Here is a 17,970-nt window from a genome sequence, read left to right on the forward strand (position 1 = left end):
GACGACTGCACAGTCCTAAACACTCTGGAAGAACCTTTAGGAAGACTCAGAAGTGGACTTACTACCTTTCAGTGGGCCTAAAACAGCTGACTTCTTCCAGCACTGGGACAGACAGTAGTTCTGTGAACATCAGGTGAAGTGGCTTGCTTATATGCAGAAGTGAGAGTCCTACCCACCTCCAAATTACAGATTTCTTTAAATACAAGATTCATAATCGACTTGGAGAGTCAGTGGTACCATGAAAACCACCTGGAGACTCAAAGAGGTGGAGAGAGAACCCGACCTGTGCCTACTGCAGCCGGGCAGAGAGGCAGGTCAGATCACACAGTGACCACGAGCGCGGCGCTCTCTGGACACTACGGCTGAAACCACGGAGACAAGGTGTGAACTCCACCTATGTGCCTCAAGGCAACCGTATCCGTGTGGAGTGAAACTTCTGGCTCAGAACTTTCTAACATGTTGATGGTGGGCTAGATCCAGCACAAGATCTACTACGTGAAGGAGAGAAAAAAAAAGAGTGTGTTGTGCTGTAAACAAGGACAGTTAAAGTGGAAGAGAAAGATAAAACAGTTAAGACTTGAACGCAGTTCGATTTTCCAATTGGACAGAGGAGAGATGCTCTCATTAACAAATATCTATAAATATCAGTTCTTTCATGTGAATGAATCCTGGGAAGCCACGGGACATTCAGGAAACAGAAGGAACTGCGCTGGCACAAACTGGCACTGAGGCCAGAAAGCGGGATCACAAGCCCCGAGGGTCGAGTCACGAGACTCCCTGGTCTTCCTGCACCTGATCCTGACGGTCTTGCGGGTCTGGCTGGGGGCTCTGGTTCCCTACGGGCTTCCCAGGAACCTGCCTGCTAATGCAGGTAGATGCCAGAGATGAAGGTTCCATCCCTGGATCAGGAAGATCCCCTGGAGGAGGGCATGGCCACCCACTCCAGTCTTCTTGCCTGGAGAATCCCATGGACAGAGGTGCCTGGCGGGCCACAGCCCAGGGGCTGCACAGAACCGGACATGACTGAGCGACTTCACACACACATGCGTGCAACAGACAAGGCCACAGTAAAATTCCGGCCGCCCGTTAAGGCCGTACTGTTTCATGTGTCACCAGGCACCTTTCCTTTTCTCTTCTCATCTTTCTTTCCTACACATACTCTCCTGGGGTGGTCTAAGGTCAAAACCATCACCTCAATCCTGATGTTGCCATAGCTTCCGTTTTTGACTCCTGAGCCTGGGTTCCTATTTCCCACTGCCTTATGAGCAACTCCACCTAGAAATTCCAAAGGCACCTTTAGCCAGCAAACTGCACCCCACCCTTTCCCCATTGAGCCCACTACCGCAGCCCCACCGTTAGTTCAGGGCTCACCAGTGACCCGGCTCCAGGAAGACTCCCCGGGTTTCCCCCTGGAGCCCGGGTACACACACGCTCTCATTCGGGGTTCTCCTTTCCCTTTGCACCCTCAGGGCGCAGCGCTGAAGAGCGGCTCAGCCCATGTTCCCTGAACAAACGTGTGGCTCAGAGGAGAGGGAGGCAGTCACAGAGGAGGCTGTAGCCGGAGAGCAAAATTCGGAATGAGAGGAGGCGGCAGCAGAGCGCGGCAGCTTCTCGGGCACAGCGCCCGGGACTGGGGCAGGTGTGCTGTGAGATGCAGGCGCTCTCAGCAGGGAAGAGCTCTGGAGCATCCGGTCAGTGAGCATCCAAAGGATGGTCCCCGACAAGCACCTGCCCTCCGCCCCAGGGGCACAGCCAGTAAGGGCAGGGAGTGGAGCTGGGGGGGCGCGCACTAGTACCTCGGCATGTGAAGGATTAGATAAACAGGCTGTCACACAAGTTTACATTTTGAAAAGCAAATTAAACTGAAAGGCTGGGATGACCTGTCTGTGTGGTCAGGCCACTCAAGATGGCTGTCCTCTTGCTCTCTGTCCATGCCCTGACCGACCAGGGCCTGCTTCACCTGTGTCCCAGGCGCAGGGCTGACCTTCCTGCAGAGCCACCCCGGGCCTGGCCAGCTCCAGACTGTGCTGGTCAAAGGGCAGGGAGGGGCCTGGCCCTCGGCTGGTTTCCCTGGTAACCAAAGAGCCCCCTTCTCCCTGGGAGCCGAGCCCACCACCACGTGACTGTGTGTGCTGGACTTCGCTTCACACATAGAAGCGCCCTCTCCCCTCAACCATTTTAAACCACTGAGGTCTCTGTTGCCAAGTCCCGGCTCTTCCTTCGGTCCTGAACCTGGGCAAGCTCAGGCTGGGTGGGCCCGCGGGCTGCAGCCTGACCCTGTACCCTTGTTTATTTAGGAAGTTATCCTCCGGGCTGGTGTCCTCCCTGGGCCCGCAGATGACGGAGCTTCCTCCAGAGAGAGGGTTTTGTTCTGGTCCAGCGGAGGACACAGGAAGAGCAGTCAGATGAGGGCGGATCCACACCAGTTCTGTCCCCACTGGTCCTGGGACCCCGCTCGACCCACAGATTTCAACATCACAGAAAAGCGAAATGAGGCTCTGAGCGGTTTTATAACACCTGTTATCTGCTTGTCACTCACAAAGGATGTTCGAGGGACTGGGTATGAAAGGGTGTGAAGACCGCAAAGCATGACACGCTCTCTGGAACCACTTACTAGTAACTTCACATGGTCTACAGCACTAGCCAATCCGAGTCTGGTGGTCACCTAATGCTTACAGCTATGTCTGCACTCCTGTTTCCAAGGATAAAAGGGAACACATCTAACAAGCATATTTAACAAACTATATAACCTAAGGTATTTTCCTTAAACAAGTTTTAAAAAATTATAAAATATAAACCTATAAGGGTGTTTTAAAAAACTCTATTATAAATGTGAAGAAGTACTGTATCAGGATTCTACCTCTAGAAATTGCAAGAATTTCAGTTGTAAACACCAATTTTGATTCTCCAATGGAAAATTTAACAGTAAACCCAAGCATTAAAGGACAAAACATGTTTTGAGTACACAGTTCTCATAACCATGAGACAGGCTTTATCATCACCATTTTATAGATGAAGAAACTGAGGCACAGAGAAGTGAAGGAGGCCCCCAATGTCACAGAAGAAGCAAACAGTACAGTCAGCATTCAAATCAAGCAGTCCATCCCTAAAGCCTGTGCTTTCTGGCACTAGATTATTCTATCATTGTCTTAAGTGCTTTTGTAAATAGGCCACTGTGTTCTGGAAAACTGGGAACCCCCCCCCCCCCCCCCCCAATCTCTGTGCTCTCAGCACCCTGGGTTTACCTCCGTGATGTTACACTGTTTACTAAGCGGCTCCCTCACCAGCCCTTAAGCTTTCTGAAACCAAGCGCCATGTATCCGGATCTTCCCGAAGTCCAGCCCCCAGTGAGTTGAGTGTAAGGGTAGGGTTTACCTATCATTAACACCATACTAGTGGGTTGGAGAACAGTTTTAAAAGAAACATTAAAGCAATACTAACAAAAGCACCGAGTTTCATGGGGTGAGACAGCTGGAAAGCTTTCTTACCTCCCCCTCCCCACAGTCCTCTGTCCACCCCCCCACACTCCTGAAGGCCTGGCCCTGCGTAAGGAACTAGGGTCCTCTGCTTCCCTGGTGGCTCAGACTGTGAAGAATCTGCTGCAGTGCAGGAGACCTGGGTTCGATCCCTGGAGTGGGAAGATCTCCTGGAGAAAGGAATGGCCATGCACTCCAGTATACTTGCCTGGAGTACAGGGGAGCCTGGCAAAGAGTCAGACATGACTGAGGGACTAACACAAATGAAACACCTGACTGAGGTGGCTTACAAAGGTGCGGCACACATTACTTCATAAAATCCTCACCACAGCTCTGAGAGCTAAAGGTGCAGTTAACAGTGTTCACGTTTTGCAAATCAAGAATCTCAGAGCTTAAGAGACTTGTCCAAAGTCACTGAAAAGCTAAGAGGCAAGTTGGGAATAGAACCCAGCACCGAAGAATTGATGCTTGCAAACTCTGGTGCTGGAGAAGACTCTAGAGAGTTCCTTGGATTGCAAGGAGATCAAACTAGTCAATCCTAAAGGAAATCCACCCTGAATATTCATTGGAAGGACTGATGCTGAAGCTCCAATACTTTGGCCAACTGATTCGACAAGCTGACTCATTGGCAAAGACTCTGATGCTGGAAAGACTGAAGGCCAAAGAAGAAGCAGACAGCAGAGGATGAGATAGTCAGATAATATCACTGACTTGATGGACATGAATTTGAGCAAACCCCAGGAGATGGTGAAAGACAGGGAAGCACGGCGTGCTGCAGTCCCTGGAGCTGCAAACAGTTGGATACGGCTGAGCGACTGAACACACACTCTCTCCTAGACCGTAATTATCATCCATCTATCTGACAATCACACTAGAGAAGATGACCGAGCCCTGACCTGGCTTCCACCTCTCAGAAGGAGCCTCTGATTCACACTGCAGAAGGGGATTCTGTTGCCCTGTGGCCTGAGCTCCTAAGGCATGATAAGGTAGTCCTGCTGCTGTGTGGTTGCCCCCCACCCTCCACTAACCTTTTGCTGGTCATGAATACATTCTGCAGGATGCTACTTCTGTTCTGGAACCTTCCATTCTGGAGCATAGCTGTGTTTCAGTGTTTTTGTTTGTCGTTGCTGTTGTTTTAAACACTGTTTTCTCCATTCTACGGACATCCCTGAACTCACTTGTCCTGTGATACAGGCAGACTGCCCGGCTAACTATTCAGGAAGATGACTACTGCTCTTTGACCTGTGGCTGCCATTCTTCAAGAACTCGGCTGGCTCAACGGACCAGAGCTCCCACGGACAGAGGGGCTGGCGGGCGACAGTCCACAGGGTTGCAAAGAGCTGGACATGACTCAGGAACTGAGTTTTCTCCACGCTGTGCTGGTGCTTCATCCCTTCTTAGCAAGACTGACTTTCATTTGTTATGTCAAACATCTGTCTTTATAGTGTAAGTGCAAATTATTTTCCAAAATAAAATAACCCAATTGTTTGTTTTCTCAATACTGTTTGAGCTTTTCAGATGTCAACCAATTTTAGTTCATTTATCCAGTTCTCACCAAGAAGAAATATTATTCAGTAAAAGTCTTTTAAAAATAGAAGTATTTCACTATTTACTAGAAATAAGAGCTTCTACATTTGAATAAGTAAGCCTTTCCAGTTATGAACATTTAACACTAGGAAAATAATATCATAAATCCAAATCAATTCCTCCAGATTATTTTTAATTAGTATACATCTACCACAGAATTCCTTGGTGATCCACTATCCTAAATTGAGAAAAAGTACAGTATAAAAGGCTTCCTCCTCATCCCTGAACAAAGAAATATCATGATTATCTTCTGAGAGAGCTTGTTTTAGAAATAAGAACTCAGGATAAAAAAGTATTAATTTGAAGTAATGAGTAATCATAAATATATTTACATGTTCAGTAATATGTCTAAATATAGATTTCTTAAAATAGCATTGACCATCAAAAAAATTGGAAAGTAATATTGGCTAACTGCTAGGACAATACTATGAAACTTGCAAATCTCCATGATCTTAAATAATGTGAGCCTTAATAGGCTTTACTAAAGTTACACTAAAATATTAGTTACAAGTTTATTACACAAATACAAAGGCACACCCTTGTACAAGGCCAACCAGGAATCAGAAATGATAGCAATCTTGCTTTCCTAAGTCAAATATAGTAAAGGTATCTCTTAAGCTGTTAAAGCTCTCAAACTGCTTATAAATAACCTCATTTAGGGAAGTAAACAACAGAAAAGATACTCATAAATTTAGAGGTGGAAAAACAGATACAAAAAGAATAGTGAGTTTTCCCAAGGTTACAAAGGACTAAAAATGCGAACAGAGTATCAATAACTTGTCAGTCAATTATATACAGTCTTTTCAAAGACCTCTTTCATGCAAGGGTTCCCCAAAGTGGGCTGCAAATGAGCTTCTAGGACTGAATTTTGGAGGGCAGACCAGATGAAACCTTAACATCTTAAAAAAGGTCAAGATATTGACCTGGTCAAAGATCATAGCATTGCTTTTCAGTTTGCAGGTACTAGTTAAATAAAACAAGTGAGAATTTTAAAGAAAAGCAATCATCTGTCAGAAGAAAAGAAGCTAATTTTACATTATCTGTATCAGGGTTGTGTCACTCCAGGTAATTTCTTAGGCAGTTTTACAACTATTCTTAATTTCCTTTGTAGATGAGAAATTGATTTACTCTAGGGCATAATTTTCCAAATCACAGCCTTTAATCGTCCATCAGGATAAGTCTCAGGCCACAAGTATAACTATGTAACATTTTATACAGGATTAGGACTGGTTATATGAAAATGTATTTTAACATATTAAACCTTCAATTACACAACAGGACATGGTGAATCTGAACCTTAGTCCCAGACGAAATCTTTTGTGGGAGCTGCTAAAAAGGCATCAGTTGGTTTTTCTGGGCTTTAGTTTTCCTTCCTCTATTCACTCGCTCATGGAGGTAAGCAAGAGGTCTAAAATGCAAAGAAAGTGAAGAGAAGCAAAAGGGGTGGTAACAAGTTTAAGCTCCAGAAGTGAAGAGTCACCACTGAGAAAGGAACGAAACGGGCCCCACAGCACTGGGGCCATTTATAGTCAGAAACCCCATGTTCACCCATGCCCTACTCCACGTTTGTTCTATAAGCAAGGCCTGCTCCTGTTTCATACTCCAATACCTGCATTATATAGTCACTGCTCCATCGGCACCAGTAGATGCTGTGTTCACTCTACACCAGGTCTTCTATTGTTAGGTCTCCAGTCATTAGAGCCAACTTAGATACTTTGGACACTAACCCACTGAGTGGCAGAGTTAAGAAACAGAGCCAAGTAGATTAGGCAAGCACAGCATCTACAAAGCAATTCAACAACCGAAATAAGCCAAGAACGCATTGCCCAACGCTTAGTCCAAAGTTGACTTGCTGGACCTAGATTCCTAAATGGGAACAGGGTTATGCAGAAACTCTACCACTTAGAACTTCTGCAGAGCAGTGAGGTGGGGAGTAAGCAGGGAAACATAGCAACATGTACTCTTTTTTGGCGGGGTGGGAACCTCCTGGCTGGCAGGATCTTAGTTCCCTGTTCAGGGATCAAATCCACGCCTTTGGCAGTGAAGGCGTGGAGTCCTGAAACCACTGGATCACCAGGGAAGTCCCAGTAATATGTACTTATTATCTGGTCTTATAGCAAAAAGGACAATAGAAGTTGGTCATAGTTTGTTTTAATTTTTACATTTATTTTTATTGCAGTAAGAAATATATATAAATGCTACCATTTTAACTATTCTTAAGTGTACAACGCACTCAGTGACATTAATACATATTTTTTAAGAAGAAGAAAAAAAGAAGAGATGAATCTGCAGTTCGTGATGACTAATATATCCAGAGTTCAAGACGGGGATCACATGAGGCAATGGTGGAATAGCGTTCAACACAGTGACCATCATGAGAGAGAGAACGAAACTGGGAGTGAGGAGTGGACTAGCCATTTCTAACCAGGGTTTAAGTACCAGCACCTGAGAAAAGTCTCAGCCCACCGCCAGGCTACACACGACTCAGAGTGAGTTCAGTGAACAAAGTGATTACAAGAGTTTACAAGAGAAAAACAAAGCTTACCCTTGATGTAGCTGTATATATACCAACCAACGTACATATACATTCTACAAACATATACATAAACAGACAGGTACAAAATAAAACTAGGGACCTCAAACACTATGTTCTGAATTATTTTACTTGGACTGAGAGGGTCTGGCTAATCACCTAATCTGCATATTCATTTACAGGATCTTGAATGGTTAGGACAGGCCAACAAATGCCTAACTTATAAAAGTCCTACATTCCCTGGGAGAAATGATAAAGGGGACTTTGGAACTAACTGATGGTTTAGGCCACCAAGACACTAAAATTATGACTTCCAAAAGGCAAGACAAAGGTTGCCCTGAATTGGCAGGAAAGGAGGGAAGACCAGCCTATCAGAGGCAGCGCCAGAATGTAAAAAACGGACAAAGGAACACCTTTAGGCAAGCATCCAATCTTGGAAGACATCTGACTCAGGAAGAAATGCTTCTCACAGGACACTAGGTGGTGCCACTCCAAGGCCCTCTGGCCCAGGGCAGCCCCTAGGGAAGAATTTTCTAAATTCTGGACGGGAGCAGAAGGAAAGGATGCTAAGCCGTGGAAAGGAGCAATGCTGGAGGGTCAGGGTGAATGCACTAGGCACTCAAGCAGCCCAGGGCCTTTCAGAATGACTGCAAGAATCCTAATCTCCAGTGAGGAGAGTTTGCCCCGAGCAGCATCAGAGTTAGGGAGTGGGTTCTGGCAGTGGCGAGAGCTGTGTGCCTAGCAGAGAGGTACAGACACCCGGGAGAAAGGACACGGGGCCCACGTGGAGGCCAAGGCAGAACAACGCTGGCTGGTGACTCCAGCTGAGACCCTCCTGGGACCCTCACCTAAGTCCTGATCCTCAAGAGCTGCCACATGCATCTCACCTCCACTGAACAGATGGAACTGGGGAAACACTTAACTACGCCAACAACCAGAGCCGGAAGTGTGTCCCTGATAATGACTTTCTGCAACTCTGGGTTGAAAGTCCAGCTTCAAACATGTTAAGTAAACCACCCTCAGTAACCCATGATGAGGAAGAATGCACGGGCAGCATGAAGTCTGTGGAAGTCCATGGTCACAGGTATCCAGACGGATGTCGGGCAGGGCCACGGAAACAGTGTTAAGGGTCCCAACATCTGTGCTTATCAAAAGGCTCCTGACAACTTCATTTTTTTGTGCGTGCAAGCCACATTTATAACAGTGGATTTCCTGAAACTCAAAAAATTACAGTGAAACCTGGCCACACTGCTCTCTATTTGCACCAGAGTGCTTTTAATTTTCAAGTCCAAGTAAGTAAACAGACAGCTGAGAGATTTAATCCTTTGTCTTACTCAGATCTGACCAATTCAGAAAGTAAACACTCTCCCAAGCAAAAGTTTAAATTGACAACTTAACCAAACAGAGTTGAGAATTTTTAAGTGGTCCCACTGAGAAAGACAAAACAAGGCACAGTCTGTACTTAATTTTTCAAAGATAAAGATCTCTACAAAAGCTAACCTCTGTCTAGTTCTGCTAATTAGCAAATCAATCACGATCTCACTTGATCAGACCAAGTTAGCGCTAAAGGACTTCCAAGTCTTCCATACACAAGTACAGTCAATGATGCAGTAAGCCTGAGGACTTAAACATTTATTAGCACGAACTGCAGGAAATAACGACTAATGCAGCTCCTACTGTGTACCAGAAACAATTTGTAGTTGGAAGAAATTCGAAGGGAATTACGGCTCCACTGATCTTCAAAACTCAGAATTACGCAAAATTAAAATGCTATGATCACTCTACATTCAATGAAACATACACCTCAATGTCTTCCCTTCTTTCGAGCCTCATACACAACTGCAGTATGAATACAAAGGCAACTTTTAAAAACTTTCTGAACACAAGAATAAAATCCTATAGCTGAAAGAAACAATATGAAAACAACAGGCTTAAAAACCGGTCATTGAAAGAAGGGTTCTCAAGTGCTGCCTTTTCTTTTCTTTTTTTTTTTTAAAGTGGCTTAAGTTTCGGTTTAGGAAAAGTTCACAGGTAACATGTGCAGGACTGCTAAATATTTATCCCCTGGGCAGAAGGGCTCAAACTTCACTGTCATTACTACCACCGCGTTATCTGCGGCAGAACACATTATTTAGAGAGCAAGTTAACAGGTTCGGGTGACTCAAGTTCGCTGGAAACAGAAGTCACCTTGGCACACAGATAATGAAATCCAGCCTCGCGCTGCTCAGTTTTGGGCTCCCCGAGCCGGGGATGGGGGGTGAGATGCTCGCCAACGTTACCGAGGCGGGAGGAGACCCCACACGCTCTGTTTCGTTTTTTTTTTTTTGTTTTGTTTTGTTTTAAAGAAAGCCCTTTCAGAAGCAGCAGGAAAAGGGAGTGGGGACGAAAGCCCCCGGCTGCTGCCCGCCTCTCTCTCGGTCTCTAGGACGCACCTGGCCGGGCGGGCGTTTTATCGCCCGGGGGCCTTGGCGCTGCCGGCGGCCCCGCCCGAGGAGCCTGTCAGCGGCCGCGGCGCCTCGGGAGCCGCGCCGGCTCCGCGCGCGCCCAACCAAGCCCCGGCCGCCCCCGGGGCTCGCGGCCGGAGTCCCGCGCGGCGCCTGTCGCCGCCCTTCGCCGCCCTTCGCCGCCCCGGCCGCGGCCTAGCGCCGGCCGCCCTTCTCACCTGCGCGGCTGCGGCGCCGCTCCCGCCGCCGGTCGCTCTCGTAGAAGCCCAGCGTCTCCGTGTGCTGAGGCGCCGGCGGGGGCCCGTGACCGCCGCCGCCGCCGCCCAGCTGTTCCGCCTCAGCGCGGCCATCCCGCTCGGCGCCGTCCGCGCCGCCTTCTCTCGGGGCGGCCGCGTCGCCGACGCCCGCCATGTTCCGAGCACAGCAAACCGTCCCCACCGCCTCCCTCCAGGCGCCGGCCCGGCCTCCGCCTCCGGCCGGCCCCCTTCCCGCCTCGCCCCGCCCCTCAGCGGAGCCCGGGCCGCCGCCGCCGCCGCCATCCGCGGCCCGCCGGCCGGCGCGCACCATTGGCGTAAGCGGCGCGTGAGAGGAGGCGGCCGTCGCCGCCGCCGCCGCCGTCGTCGCCGCCGCCACGGCCGCCGCCATCTTCTTCCTGCCGTCGCCGTGACGCGCGCTGCCTTCCCGCGCCGCGCCGGGCTCCATGCTGCCGGGCCGCGCGGACGGGGAGAGCGAGCGCCTCCGGGGCTCGGGTCGGGGCCCCGGCGGGAGCAAGCCGAGCGCGGCGGCGGCGGCGGCCGGAGGGTCGGCTGAGGAGCCCCGGGACGGCAGCCGCTGCTGCTGCGCCCGCTGCCCGCCGTCTGCGAGGTGGCCGGCCGCTCGCCCGGGGCCCCTTTTGCAGGCTCGGTGCCCGGAGTGCGCCGGCGCCGCCGCCCGCCCGGTCTTGGCACCGCTGGCGCGGCCGTAGCGCTGCGGGCCGGCCTCCAGATGATCCCCGACCCCCGCGAGGCCCGGCCCCGCGGGTCGGCTCCTTGGGCTCCCGCTCTTCTGCATTGTTAGGCTGGCGCGTCAGCATCCCGGGCCTCTGGGGGTTTTGTTGTTGTTGTTGACAGTTTCCAAAGCATTTGGGCCAGAAGGTGCCCCGGAGATGCTGCCCAACAGGTGGGGGTGCGGAGTGGGCAGGGCCCGGACCCGGGGACTCCGCCCGAGAAGCCGGGGGCTTTCTACGTTTGTTTGCTTTTTTTTCCGCGCCCGCGGACCTCCTAAGGCCGCCTGTCGGCGTTAGGGTTAGGATGCGGCTTTCGGCCGCCCTCGCTCATCAACCGGAGCGCCCCTCATTACTTGGGGTGACTGCCCTGGGCAGCTCGGGCGTGTGTGACTCCGCACCGAGCGCGGTGTCCAGACCGCCGCCGCCGCCGCCGCCGCGGGGAGTCAAGGTGCTCCAGACTCCGGGAAGGGGCCGACCGCTCCGTTTATGGGGGTGGGGGGTTTGTGGCCGGTCAGTTTCTTGCCTACCAACTAAAACCTGTGCCTCTGGGGGTTCCCTTTTGCTTAAAGAAAACTGGAATTCTTCGCTTAACGTTAAGTTGTCTGGAAGTTCCCTAGACCTCAACTGGAGAGCTAGATAGATAAATAGAAAAGTGAAGTCACTTGAGCCGTGTCCGACTCTTTGTGACCCCACGGACTACTGTAGCCCACCAGGCTTGTCTGTCCATGGGATCCTCCAGGCAAGAATACTGGAGTGGGTTGCTATCCCCTTCTCCAGGGGATCTTCCCAACTCAGGGATGGAACCCTGGCCTTCCGCATTGCAGCCAGACGCTTTACCGTCTGAACCACCAGGGAAGCCGTGATAGATAAAAGCGGGTGTGAACAGAGCAAAAATCGAACTCATGGTGGTTGATCAGAGACCTTCAGGGTTCTGTTGTCGCCAACGGGTACCCACCTGGTTGCGAACTCAGAGTGGGCTGTTGTGGGCTCCATGCAGAGAGGACAGCCTCCTCACAGACTAAGAGCAGGTTGAGAGGTTGAGAGGGGGGCGCGGGACCCAGATGGACCAAGAAGGCCGCGTAGATGGGAACTGACCCTCGGGCACCACAGTGAAAGGAGGAACTGATGCCTCTGGAACATGCTTATCCTTCAGAAAACGGAATCGCTGGGAGGATTACGTTTCTAAGCATCCCTGTGACCACGAAATTCTCTTGTTTTGGTTACATCTGTCAAAACAGAGTTAAGAAATCAATCAAAAACAAGTGCTCTGGTCAAATCTTCAGAATCATTTTGAAAATCAAAAGGTACTGAAAACTGTGCGGCCTCTGAAATTCCTTAAGGCTCGAATCTGTTATTCTGTTATTCTCTGATCTTTAATAGAGTAAAATCATCCTGTTCTATTATTAACCGATAGTCCAGGAGGAAATAAGCTTTTACTGCTTGTTTCTGTCAGTTCCCGATTCCTGTCTCACCACGTTGATTGGCTGATGGGCCCTGCTTTTAACTCCACAGGAGCTGGAAGGGAAGGAATTGTAAAGTCTGTTTCCTAAGGCAGCCAGTTGTAGGAATGGATTTCTCTCTTGTTCTGTAATGGCCTGAGGAAGACAGGGAGTTCTAAAGGCCGTCTTTGTCCTTTAAAATAGTTAGCAAAGGGAGGGCGCCTTGTATTGAGGGCCAGCTGTGAAGGTGATTCAGCAGAGGGGTAAACCTGAAACAGGAAAGCTGAACTCTGGTCACTTTTCGCCAAGTGGATCTTTTTACAGGCGCTACATTATTTTCTCTAATGTTTTGTGAAATTGCACCACTTCAAACCAACCCACCTTGAAGTGGGACATGATAAAAAGCATTTTTGAAGGACTTCTGTGGTGGTCCAGTGGTTAACATTCTGTGCTTCCAACGCAAGGGCTTGCATTCAATCCCTGATCAGGGAAATAAGATCCCACATACTACCCGGTGTGGCCAAAAAGAAAGTAAAAAGCATTTTTGAAATGAACATTAAATAACTTTTTCAGTCAACACTATTCTTGTCTAGGTATTAATAATTAGTCAAATAAATACCTTATTGTACATGAAAAATTTCTTTGTGTTCATTCCACCCATTGTCAAAATTTCAGAATCCAGGAAAAGGGCATTGTCAAATATGTATTCTATATCATCAAAAAGGCAAGTTACACATAATCTTAAATAGTTATAGAGCATAGAAAACTAACAGTTCTCTGAGGACAATAGATAGAACTTATAATGTTTTCTTTATCAGTTGCAGAACAAAATGTATAAGCTTAGATTTATTATGCTACTGTTAGTAAATAATAGGAGTAGTTAAAAAAGACATGATAACCCTCACATTAAAGACACATCCAAAAGCATTTTGAGTTAAGGTATAAGTTAACAGCAGGATTTGGTTGACCATAAGCTACAGGAATTGAACTTAAAACATTAATTCAACAAACAATTGGATGGTATGCTGTTAATATGTCACTGGGTGAACTGCTAGTGAAATCGATGATTCATCGTGGGTGACAGGTCCAATAGAGTAGAGTGATGGGCATGAGTGAGATGCTGAAAATAGTCTACATGTAAACAGGATAGACAGAAAACGATTCAAGGAGTGGAGAAACTTCTCAAGGGATTTATACATTCAAATTGTCTTTTAATATGTATACATAATAACTGATTATGTAAATTAAATCAAGAGCTTGTAAATTGCTGCACATATTCTTAATTAACTGTGTAACCTTTACCTAATGGTGATATCTACCATGTAGCTGCTGTATTTTGAAAAGAACAAAACACAAAATGTTTTTTAAAGAAATGAAAATTGGGTAATATTCCATGGTGTATATGTACCACAGCTTCTTTATCCATTCATCTGCTGATGGGCATCTAGGTTGCTTCCATGTCCTGGCTATTATAAACAGTGATGCGATGAACACTGGGGTGCACATGTCTCTTTCAGATCTGGTTTCCTCAGTGTGTATGCCCAGGAGTGGTATTGCTGGGTCATATGGCAGTTCTAGTTCCAGTTTTTTAAGAAATCTCCACACTGTTCTCCCTAGCGGCTGTACTAGTTTGCATTCCCACCAACAGTGTAAGAGGGTTCCCTTTTCTCCACACCCTCTCCAGCATTTATTGCTTGTAGACTTTTGGATAGCAGCCATCCTGACTGTTAAAAAGAATTCATTTGAACCAGTTCTAATGAGATGGATGAAACTGGAGCCCATTATACAGAGTGAAGTAAGCCAGAAAGATAAAGAACATTACAGCATACTAACACATATATATGGAATTTAGAAAGATGGTAACGACAACCCTATATGCAAAACAGAAAAAGAGACACAGAAGTACAGAACAGACTTTTGAACTCTGTGGTAGAAGGTGAGGGTGGGATGTTGCGAAAGAACAGCATGTATATTATCTATGGTGAAACAGGTCACCAGCCCAGGTGGGATGCATGAGACAAGTGCTCGAACCTGGTGCACTGGGAAGACCCAGAGGAATCGGGTGGAGAGGGAGGTGGGAGGGGGGATCGGGATGGGGAATACGTGTAAATCTATTGCTGATTCATGTGAATGTATGACAAAACCCACTGAAAAATACATAAATTTAAAAAAAAAATGAAAATTGTGTGAGTAGTATATATAATTGAAAAAAATCACATAACTTCATTTTTTAGTAAATGTTTAATAACTTATTTTATGACTATAGAAAATACATTGAACACACTGTATATGAACCATAGGTTCAAGCTCCAGAAAATTTTCTTATGAGCCCTATAAACTCTGGTTCTCAGTATCTTTCACTGGTAAATGGGGCAATACCTACACAATCAGTTCAGTTCAGTTGCTCAGTCGTGTCCGACTCTTTGCAACCCCATGAATCACAGCACACCAGGCCTCCCTGTCCATCACCAACTCCCGGAGTTTACTCAAACTCATGCCCATCGAGTCAGTGATGCCATCCAGCCATCTCATCCTCTGTCATCCCCTTCTCCTCCTGCCCCCAATCCCTCCCAGCATCAGGGTCTTTTCCAATAAGTCAACTCTTCTCATGAGGTGGCCAAAGTACTGGAGTTTGAGCTTTAGCATCAGTCCTTCCAATGAACACCCAGGACTGATCTTTAGGATGGACTGGTTGGAACTCCTTGCAGTCCAAGGGACTCTCAAGAGTCTTCTCCAACACCACAGTTCAAAAGCATCAATTCTTCGGTGTTCAGCTTTCTTCACAGTCCAACTCTCACATCCATACATGACCACTGGAAAAACCATAGCCTTGACCAGACGGACCTTTGTTGGCAAAGTAATGAATCTGCTTTTTAATATGCTGTCTAGGTTGGTCATAACTTTCCTTCCAAGGAGTAAGCATCTTTTAATTTCATGGCTGCAATCACCATCTGCAGTGATTTTGGAGCCTGAAAAAATGAAGTCTGACACTCTTTCCACTGTTTCCCCATCTATTTCCCATGAAGTGATGGGACCAGATGCCATGGTCTTAGTTTTCTGAATGTTGAGCTTTAAGCCAACTTTTTCACTCTTCTCTTTCACTTTCATCAAGAGGCTATTTAGTTCCTCTTCACTTTCCGCCGTAAGGGTGGTGTCGTCTGCATATCTGAGGTTATTGATATTTCTCCCGGCAATCTTGATTCCAGCTTGTGCTTCTTCCAGCCCAGTGTTTCTCATGATGTACTCTGCATATAAGTTAAATAAGCAGGGTGACAATATACAGCCTTGACGTACTCCTTTTCCTATTTGGTACCAGTCTGTTGTTCCATGTCCAGTTCTAACTGTTGCTTCCTGACCTGCATATAGGTTTCTCAAGAGGCAGGTCAGGTGGTCTGGTATTCCCATGTCTTTCAGAATTTTCCACAGTAGTAGGAGCTAAAAAAAAGATTTTTCTTTTTATTCCTCCTTAGTGCTAACTTTGAATGCTTCCTTTTGTTTAGACTGAGTAGGTTTTACTTTTCAACTACAAAGCAACTTACCTCTTGATGATATTTCTGGTATATTGCCTCTAAAATATCTTTGAAATTAGTTCCATATACTTATCCTGAGGAACAAAAACATCACATGCTTTGCTGACTTGAAAGGACCCTGAATCTGGAGAAGCCTGGCCTCTGGCTCTCCCATCAGAGTCTTTTGACCTAAGATGACACATGTGAGCTCTCCATGTTTCATTTTCTCCCCTGTAGACCATTGCACTAGATGACCCTGGTGTCCTCTTATAGAATTTTGTGATAAAATCCTTCCTGACCCTTTGTAGATTCTTGGACCCCTGAATTATAAAAAGCTAGATATTTGCTTACACTCTCAAGATTTGTAGAAAAGTATGAAATCCTTAGTTATAGAATGACTTTGTAATCAGGTCTAAAAGGTGAATGCAGGGATTTCAAATGCAGTAACTTTATTGATAGAGGCTTCCCTGGTGGCTCAGTGGGTAAAGAACCCACCTGCCAATACAGGAGATGTGGGTTCCATCCCTGGGTCGGGAAAGATCCCCTGGAGAAGGAAACGGCTATCCACTCCAGTATTCTTGCCTGGGAAATCCTGTGGATAGAGGAGTGTGGCAGTCCATGGGGTCACAAAGGGTCGGACATGACTTAGAGGTTGAGCATGCAGGCACATAACTTTGTTGATAGCACATCAAAGGTGTGTTATCTTTAATGTCCCTTCTTCATAATCTAAGCATCAGTTCTTCATCCCTGTGTGTGAGAACTGATGGTTCCCGCCGACCTTTCCAGTCCTAACGCCAGGACTTTTGTACTTTTATAAATTTCCCTTACGGGACCCGTGCATATATAAGTCTAAGAATACTGCTTGAAGGTGGCATTGAACAGCAACTGAAAAGGTATTGGGTTGGCCAAAAAGTTCGTTTGGGTTTTTATTAATAACATCTTATGAAAAACCCAGACGAACTTTTTGGCCCAACCCAGTATTTGAGATGATTACTGCTATAACATTCATTTTGGTAGTATAGATTCAACCACCAAATAGTGTACAGTTGAAAAGAATTCTGCATTTCCCAGTTGAAAATTCATTTCAGCAATACATGACTTCTATTCTCTAAACCATAAATACCACAGATCTAATTCACAAAATGTAGTGCTGAAGTTAATTCATCAGCCATTTTCTTTCTGAGAAAAAAGTATGAATTCAGGTTTTTAAAAAATCCGAGCAGCTTTGCAACTGATGTTCTAAAGAAATAAAATATACTGTGGGCCCTCGAGCAAGCCTTTGCAGTAAATTTCTGTGAGTTTATTGAATCTCTGAGTTTCAGTAATAATATTTCCTATCTTCAGTAATCATTTTTGGACTCATACTTATTATGTTTTATCCTGTCTGGGCTTTATTCCATGAATTTCTAAAGAACATCAACTCAGTTTGTTTCTGGAAGATGTAGCACAAATTGAATAATGTGCCTTTGATTCTAACGTACCTGTTACAACTTAACTAAAACGGTCATGAGCAAAATCTTATTTCTAAAAGCTTTTCTCTGGCACAAGAATATAGGACTCAAACCGTTTTAAACAGGACCTACTGAAAACTGTATTTTGTTACAAGAGATGCTTTATAAAAGATACTCTGTTCTGAACGCCTAAAAGTAGGTTCTGTTTATGTAATAAAAGTGTATGAACATAAATCCATATTTTATTGGCTAATGAGACCTTTTATTCATGATCAGTTATAAGGTTTGCATCATATTAAATTTTAAATTTCTGGAAAATTCTGAAATACTGATGGGAGAGACCATGGTGATGGCTTAGCAAACTCTGCAGTCCAGATTTCTCTCTTTGAGGAGAAAAACATTGTTCATTTTTCATTATCCCGATTAAAAAAATAGACGTGTCATGTTTAGAGTGGTTTTAATCATTTAGTCAGTTAATTAACAAGAATCCATTTGCAGACTGAACTGTTGATAACTGTCAAAATCCTTCATTAGGATTCTAGCTAC

General features: G+C 46.4%; 1 protein-coding gene across 1 annotated transcript in view; it reads right to left on the minus strand.

The window, feature by feature from the left end:
* Positions 1-11,105, minus strand: part of TAPT1 (transmembrane anterior posterior transformation 1) — a 59,414-nt gene extending 48,309 nt beyond the window's left edge. The window contains exon 1 of the mRNA XM_043447796.1: positions 10,259-11,105. Coding sequence (XP_043303731.1) covers positions 10,259-11,090 — 832 coding nt within the window. The 5' untranslated portion in view covers positions 11,091-11,105. The remainder of the gene's footprint in view (positions 1-10,258) is intronic.
* Positions 11,106-17,970: the final 6,865 nt, after the last annotated feature.

The sequence above is a fragment of the Cervus canadensis genome, chromosome 26 (assembly GCF_019320065.1).
Source record: "Cervus canadensis isolate Bull #8, Minnesota chromosome 26, ASM1932006v1, whole genome shotgun sequence".
Classification (NCBI taxonomy): Eukaryota; Metazoa; Chordata; class Mammalia; order Artiodactyla; family Cervidae; genus Cervus; species Cervus canadensis.